The sequence below is a fragment of the Mizuhopecten yessoensis genome, unplaced genomic scaffold (genome assembly GCF_002113885.1).
Source record: "Mizuhopecten yessoensis strain PY_sf001 unplaced genomic scaffold, ASM211388v2 scaffold10951, whole genome shotgun sequence".
Classification (NCBI taxonomy): Eukaryota; Metazoa; Mollusca; class Bivalvia; order Pectinida; family Pectinidae; genus Mizuhopecten; species Mizuhopecten yessoensis.
This window is the reverse complement of record NW_018408803.1, coordinates 165778-174299: the sequence shown is the minus strand read 5'-3', so window position 1 is coordinate 174299 and position 8522 is coordinate 165778. Positions and strand designations below refer to the sequence as shown.

General features: G+C 34.8%; 1 protein-coding gene across 2 annotated transcripts in view; it reads right to left on the bottom strand.

The window, feature by feature from the left end:
* Positions 1-4875: 4875 nt before the first annotated feature.
* LOC110464008 (nose resistant to fluoxetine protein 6-like) overlaps positions 4876-8522 on the bottom strand; it is a 35498-nt gene continuing 31851 nt past the window's right edge. For both annotated transcript variants that reach the window (XM_021519012.1, XM_021519013.1), the window contains one exon: positions 4876-7536. In XM_021519012.1, coding sequence (XP_021374687.1) covers positions 7387-7536 — 150 coding nt within the window. In that variant the 3' untranslated portion in view covers positions 4876-7386. The remainder of the gene's footprint in view (positions 7537-8522) is intronic.

The following is an 8522-nucleotide window of genomic DNA, read 5'->3' as shown; positions in this document are numbered from 1 at the left end:
AATCTAGCTATAACACCTAGCAATAAGCCGTAAATCTAGCTATAACACCTAGCAATAAGCCGTAAATCTAGCTATAACACCTAGCAATAAGCCATCAATCTAGCTATAACACCTAGCAATAAGCCGTAAATCTAGCTAGAACAACTAGCAATAAGCCATCAATCTAGCTATAACACCTAGCAATAAGCCATCAATCTAGCTAGAACAACTAGCAATAAGCCATCAATCTAGCTATAACACCTAGCAATAAGCCATCAATCTAGCTATAACACCTAGCAATAAGCCATCAATCTGGCTAGAACAACTAGCAATAAGCCATCAATCTAGCTATAACCCGAAAATCCAGCTATAACACCTAGCAATAAGCCGTAAATCTAGCTATAACACCTAGCAATAAGCCATCAATCTAGCTATAACACCTAGGAATAAGCCGTAAATCTAGCTATAACACCTAGGAATAAGCCGTAAATCTAGCTATAACACCTAGCAATAAGCCGTAAATCTAGCTATAACACCTAGCAATAAACCGTAAATCTAGCTATAACACCTAGCAATAAGCCGTACATCTTAACACCTAGCAATAAGACATAAATGTAGCTAAACCACATAGCTAAAAATCATACATCTAGCTATAACACCTAGCTAAAAGCCATAAAACTAGCAATAAATTAAGTATAGCAATACATTAGTTTGGTGTTTATTGTGTCAAACTTTGCCAAAACATTCTGACAATTGCAGACGGATAAAATGTCACGTATGCCAGATTTTATCTCTCTAATGCAATCGATCTTTGGACGATAATAATGAGGCTATACACAGGTTTACGGAGTAAGGCATACCTGTACAATTGATATCAGCATATGTGTGTAGTTAGCTGTGTTTTCTGTTTTAAACAAATCTGCATCTTGAGTTGATCTCCTATACTGATCACAAATATACAATCAAAGCCAACAAAAGAAAAGTAAACAATGCTTTTATTAATAAAAATATAAGATATATGTAAAGATATATTCCAGAATTGTTTATGAAGAGTTAGCCTTAGTTTGATTGAGGATATTTGACAAACACTTATCCACTGCTTGGTTTAACATACAAAATAAGTTTACCTGGCATCAGTTGTGAAATAAAATACATTCAAACAAATAAATATTACAGTTGAATATTGTTATAATGACGTTGTATATCTGGGTTATCGAGTGTAGACAATTAGTGTCCTGAGGTGGAATGAATGTCCAGCAAATGTGTATACACATATTAACTACAGTAAACTATTTTTTTCCTACTTACATAGACTTTATCAAACGTAAACTCGTGTGAAAATGTGTGCAAGGTACTGTACTGAACCGATGTGGCTGTAAAGTCATTTGTTACAGCTATATGTATTTGGACCTAATCTAAGGTGTTAAGAGTACTTTTACACATTTGGGGAGTTTAGACCAATTTTTGGTAGTTTAGGTCCAAATATAGCTGTTACAAATTATCAGGCCCCTGTGCTGGACTTGATTACCAGGTTATAGTTCATTTAACAATTAATTTGATCTTTTTATGGTAAAGCTATGTGTGAATGCATGTGCGTCCTATGTGTGGCCAAAATGGCAATTTTTTAAGACTTCAAGAATTACATGGAAAAATTTGTTTAATGAAATATTTTCTTAAATCATAGGTGTTTTAATAAAACATACCTTAAATTTACTTTCATTCATATGAGATTCAAGAATCTTTTAAGAAGAATTTTCCACTTTAGCTTGTTATTTAAGATTATTATTAGTTGATTTTGTAAATTACCAAACAGCTACCTTATTGTATAGGATTCATTGCTCAGTGTTAGATCATCAGCCACTGTAGCTATGATGTAAGTCATCTATTTTATAACAAAAACTTGTTATTCTGCAACCAGGGATCGATGAGGTCACAGAAACAAAACCTATATCTTCATTTTTCTACCAAATATGTTGACATATGACACACCATTGCATTCCATAAGTCATTTCCGATATTAATAAACTGAAATTTACATATTGTTTTAGGATTTCAGAAAATAATTTTCGAACAACCAAATCTTAAACCGAAGAAATTTGTGAGGAATATTTACCTATAACACTAAAATCCGAGTTATCGCGAATGAACTCTTGAAGTAGTACTCAAAATCATTTGCTTTCTTAAAACAGAAACTTCAGTTCAGACCAAATAGTTTATGTCAATGTGAATAATAGCGTATGGTATTTTTGGTGTTATATAAATAGATCACACACCTGATAGATATAACTTCTAGTCAGGTAAAGGTGACTGTATAACGAAAGTTGTAATTAGGGGGGGTGTAGCTCTTACACATATCACAGATATATGATGTTAATTACCTTTTATCTTTAAACTAAAAACATCACAAATTTTGTGTCTTCTGTAAGTCATTCATATCTCTGAACATCAACTATATCAGAAAGCACATAAAGACAGATCTTCTATGAGTCACTTTATGGGAAAAACATTCTCCTTTATTAGAAAAAAAATTCAGTGCCATAATAATCTGGATGCTTCCCATAAAATACAAGCATTGACTGTTGAGGACCGAATGTCATAAAAACAACTGATATCAGCTTTATATTGTAGTGGCTCCGTACGAGATTAAAAGTAAAAATAGCAAACCTGAATACTACAGAAACAATACACCGGGACAAATTCAGAACTCAAGATAAACAAAAACAGTAAAGGAGGAGACACCGAAACAAAAGGAAAGACAACATGTAAAATAATCTGAAGTGAAATCATCTGTTCCAGAAAGGCAACTATTTCCTAAAAGCCAATCAATTTTTTCTTTGTGTACTTAATCAATCTGCCTATTGGTACAAACTAAAAGAAATATCACAACCAATACAGATTCGCTATACAATGAATTAAGAACAAAACATTCATATACGCAAAAACTAGCAATGGCGCTTACAAATACAAAGTACCAGACCACAGGACATGGCGCATACAGATCCTCACCGTGAACAGCGACAAACAAATTTGTCAAGACTGCCCCGTTATCAAGACACAAATATGAACAATTATAAATTACAGCATATAGCTAGGGCAGAGAAAAACAGTTACCATTAAACAATCCTACGTCACAAAATATAAAACAGAAATCCAGTTATTAGCGAATTAATTATATGCTGATGTTAAAGCATATCTCCTCAATCTATAGTAAATTTTCTATCTTGAATCATAAATAGTGTAATTGTGCACTTCAGAAAATAAATATACGAAAAAATGTAATAGAAACAGTACATAGTTATATTTTCTATGAGAGAGCAAAGTATTCTATATCATTCTTATGTATAGAATGGGGGGATCAGTACAATTACCATGGTAACGGAGACAACAAACAACACTGTGATTGTAGCCTGGTTGGGTTTGTTTGTGTTTTATGTCCTATTAACAGCTATGGTCATTTAAGGATGTGCCCGGTTTTGATGGAGGAGAGCTGGAGTTCCTAGAGAAAAACCATTGACCTGCGGCCAGTACCTGGCGACTGCACCACTTAGGCCTTGAACCCGCGACCCAGTGGTGGAGGGCTATATTGATTCAGACGGTCAGACGCCTTAACCACTCCGCCACCGTGTATGTATTTTATCATATTACTAGCTGTGCATAGGCCACACTTCTGTCTAATTTCTATCTGCCCAGTTCACAAGTTATTCTTATTCTACTTAAAGTACAACTGATTCTAACTAGTGCATCAGTTATTTGAGACCAAAGTGTTCCTGTTCATAATGCTGATATTACTAATAACCGCTGACAGAGTGTAGTATACGATAGGGTGATTTCCATCATCAGCCATTTACCATAGTCGGGCTGTTACACCTAATGTGCTTACACATGCTGTTAAACAACAACCAATCACTGCCTTGCTTTCAAATAATCAGGCATGCACAGACGACAACTAGTTGCTCTGGTCCGACCAAAGGAAATCGGTAGGTTGTACCATAGTGGCCAGACATGAGCATCGTAACTGCCTGTTTCTTTCCACGTACTCTAGTTAGACCACAGTCATTATAGTTGATATAATATCATTTACAATATACGGCCACGTCAATATCAAACCCTGATTCTTGGTCCAGGGGTCTCCGGTTGATTATTAAGGTAGAATATATGGATATATAAAATCATTTAAACAAATAAACATAAAATATACAATATGGAAATGTTTTAATAATAATTAAACAAACTGTGGAGAATAATATTATTATGCATAATTTACCATACCACGCCGCAATATCACGAAACTTCTCTGAGAAGGTTCAATTTAAATGTTTAAATTCCACATTTACACTAAAATCTTTTCTAGATTTGAAGATATTTTGGCGATTCATTCACTTAATATTTCATCACTAAAGTTAAAAACCAAGAGGTGAAAAAAACCCACTTTTCACTACATAATTAATACTAAGCTTTCAAACAAAATATATATAGCCCATAAAATAATAACATTCTCATGATTAATTGTTTGGTCAATTTAGGAGCGGGTACTTGTGAAATCTGTTTATCACATACCTATGTAATCTTACAATAGTAATACAACAAATTTCTGTTGAGGCTTTCTGTCGGTTTGTATCAAACATGTGTGATACAAGTGTTTTATCACCATGCTAGCCGGAACTACTTTTTATGGGAATCCCCTTGTCATGGCGAACTGAAAAGTTTCCGGTATTTGCAAAAAATATCAAAGTTTATAAAATCTTTGTATCGATCTCTACCAAATACGGAAGGAATGTGATAAAAGCAAGACCACACACTTGTGTTTTTCTAATGAATCAGAAAGCGCTAATTTATTGTGCGGACGTATATATTCACACTCTTGAATATATTCGTCCGTGCAATAAACTTGTGCTTTCTAATTCGTTAGAAAAACACAAGTGTGTGGTCTTGCATATGTACCAGATACTGCTAACAAATAAAAATAATGCTTAAAGAATAATACAACAATTGAGGACATAGTCTGTATCTGTATCAAATACAACAAGCTTGATATATCATCGAACATAGACGAATCTTCATGAGGACTGAAGTAGTCTCTGTCCCATCTGATTCTGTCCTTGGTACAAAACTTTGGACATGAGAAAATTATGGGTCAACAAGTATTCCAAAGCAAAAACCTGACAGCAATTTCCATATTCTGAATTCATATTGAATTCAAATTAACGTTTCTAATTTGCTGAAAAAAGACATCTTTATGGAAAGTATATTGTAGAATTAAGACTTTATCCTGGAAAATAGTGTGCTTCCACCTGGGATTGAACCCGTGACCCCTAGGTTCCTAGTTGGATTGTACCACTGAGCTAAAGGGAAATTAGACCTTAGAGCTCGAAGCTAGAAGGCGACCGTAATCCTACGTACTATTAAAATCTGTCACAACAAAAACTTTGTAAAGGTAAATCGTGAAATAATAAGTTGTTCCTGGTTAATATATGTACATTAATTTCATTTAAAGGCACTAGCAATGTAAGACACACTAATAAAATGTATTACCTGTAACTGAGCGAGGTCGGGTTATCTCAGTCGAGAGCTAAGATTCTGTAACATAATCCCAACTGAGGCATAAGGACAAATGTAGTCCTGAAATAAGTCCAGAGGGCCAACATAATCCTGAAATAAGTCCAGAGGGCCAACATTAACCTGAAATAAGTCCAGAGTGCCAACATAATCCTGAAATAAGTCCAGAGGGCCAACATAATCCTGAAATAAGTCGAGAGGGCCAACTTAATCCTGAAACAAGACCATAGGGCCAACATAATCCTGAAATAAGCCCTGAGGGCCAACATTATCCTGAAATAAGTCCAGAGGGCCAACATTATCCTTAAACAAGTCCAGAGGGCCAACTTAATCCTGAAACAAGACCATAGGGCCAACATAATCCTGAAATACATTGTAAGTCCAGACGGCCAACATTATCCTGAAATAAGCCCTGAGGGCCAACATAGTCCTGAAATAAGTCCCGAGGTCAAAAACATTCAGCTTATTCAATTCTGATTCATTTAACAAGAGATCCCAGAGGTGCCCACCATTGTACCATCTTCGTTAGTTCTATGTCAGTTTGATCAGTTTGCCTGTCCGCCATCTTAATCAGTCTTTTGATCAACCTCAGAAGTTAACATGCACATACAACTCAGGACCAAGTCTTCCAAAACATTCTGAGAAATACTGATAACAAACTTAAACTGTAGCAAGATGGCCACCTGTTTGCATCTTGGTTTTCAGATCAGTCCAAAAATTAAGAACCAAGAGGAACCCTTATGTGAAATTTGAAAAAGATCCCTCCAATGCTTTTTGAGCAATAGGGCTAAAAATCTGTTACTCCCAAGTTCAATATGACCACCTGCCATCCATCTTGGTTTTCCAATACAGGTAAAGCTTACCAATAATGTTTACATTTGGACATGATTGAAGGTCTGATTATACAGGTTTCACAATAACACAGGTTAAGCTTACAATTAACTGTTTACATTTGAACATGATTGAACGTCTGATTAAACAGGTTTCACAATAACACAGGTTAAGCTTTCAATTAATTGTTTACATTTGAACATGATTGATGGTTTTCTGTTTACATGGTACAACATTTCTGTATCAATGTATAAAATATACAATAAACAATTTGTTTTCGATGGAATGTAATTATCAAGTCACTGTATAATATTTTCTATCAAAATTCAATTGATTATTTGAATTATGTATATAAATATAATTATATATATTATTCCAGTTATTTTACAAATAATTATGAAAGCTATATATGATATGCAAATTTTGTGCATTCAAATGATAGAATCTGAGAGTTCAGATTTATCTAAAATTTATATACATTTAAAATCACTTTCCTTTTGAATTTAAAAACAAAAAGGTATGCTATAAAGACATGTTCGTATAGATTTTTGACTTTCATCATAAAAATCGTGTTTCTTCAAATGATCTTTAGAAGTTGAAAACATGTTATTATTACATGACTGATTGTATTATTATTTCTAAAAATAAAATACATAAAAATGATACATTTTAATTCAGATTATTGTTAAATTTCATATTCAAAATCAGGACATCAGCATATAAATTTATTCAGATGATTTGAATTAATTAACTTGATTACATAAGTCAAACTATAGAAGTCAAATGTTCAAATTAATTTCTTCTGAAAATAAAGTTCAGAAATATTATGACACTGTGTTTTTGTGTATATTATCTGATTGTATGGTTTTGAATATCATACACATGTTTATTTTGCTTACAATTTTAATGATTTCAAAAATATCTGTACAATGAAATTGAAGATTGACCTTAATTTGTTACATAATACAGGCTAAAACTCAGATGGAAATTGTCTTGATTTTCTCTTATAACGAAAGTGAATCAGGAGGAAAAGCTTGAACATCTGATAACACGGTTCTTCAGGAGCGGTATGAGGATTTTTTCCAGACCAATCATCGGAGCCTCTACTGCCATAGATACGATGTATGCAGCAGCGTAGGACAGAACCAAAATACCGATGAAATAGCAGATCTGGAAATACAAGAAATATATTCACTTTAGTAGCAGTTATACACATATACAGTAAAACATTATTATAATGTTCCTAACCACGGATAATAATTTGTGAACCGCTTTGAGACGACCTACAAACTAGGTTGTGATAAAGTGGTATATAAGAACCTCAAATTATTGACATTGGTCACCTTGTGATTACTTACGGCCAAAATGTTAAAATTTTCCCTTTTCCTTATCAATATCTTTGTATTTCTCTCTCCATGTGTTACCAAACCCCTTTATAATAGCGATATTTCACCAGACATATGGCGGCAATATACCTTGTTATACACTGACCTTGTGATACTGCCATCATTGGTGAGAATTGGCAGTATAATGAGTGGTGGTTACATACTTGGTGGGATACATACAGAAGAAGTATTCAGAAATAAAATAGGATATTTATCTACAACAGTGGATACCAAGGTTACATTTTAAAACGATTTACATTCTGTAACGTGCGAATAGCAACCCATTCATGCCAACTACTGACCACACTCGACATTGCTGAACAAGTGAGCGGGTCCGCGGGTAATACCGCATCACTGGAAGAGCTAGCTTGCCAGTAAGGCAGTATTTCCCCTCATATACCTTAGATGCCCCCCCCCCAGAGACTTGGCCTGGGGAATCTCGTAGGTCCTCTCTGTGTATCAATGCACCTTCCCTAACCACCGGGAACTAACCTTACACGATCACAGAGTCATTAGTTGCCACCAAATGTAACATGCGTGCGGTCACCCATCCAGCTACTAACCACACTCGACATTGCTGAACTAGTGAGCGGGTCTGCGGGTAATACCACATCACTGGAAGAGCTAGCTTGCCAATAAGGCAGTATTTCCCCTCATATACCTTAGATGCCCCCCCCAGAGACTTGGCCTGGGGAATCTCGTAGGTCCTCTCTGTGTATCAATGCACCTTCCCTAACCACCGGGAACTGGCCTTACACGATCACAGAGTCA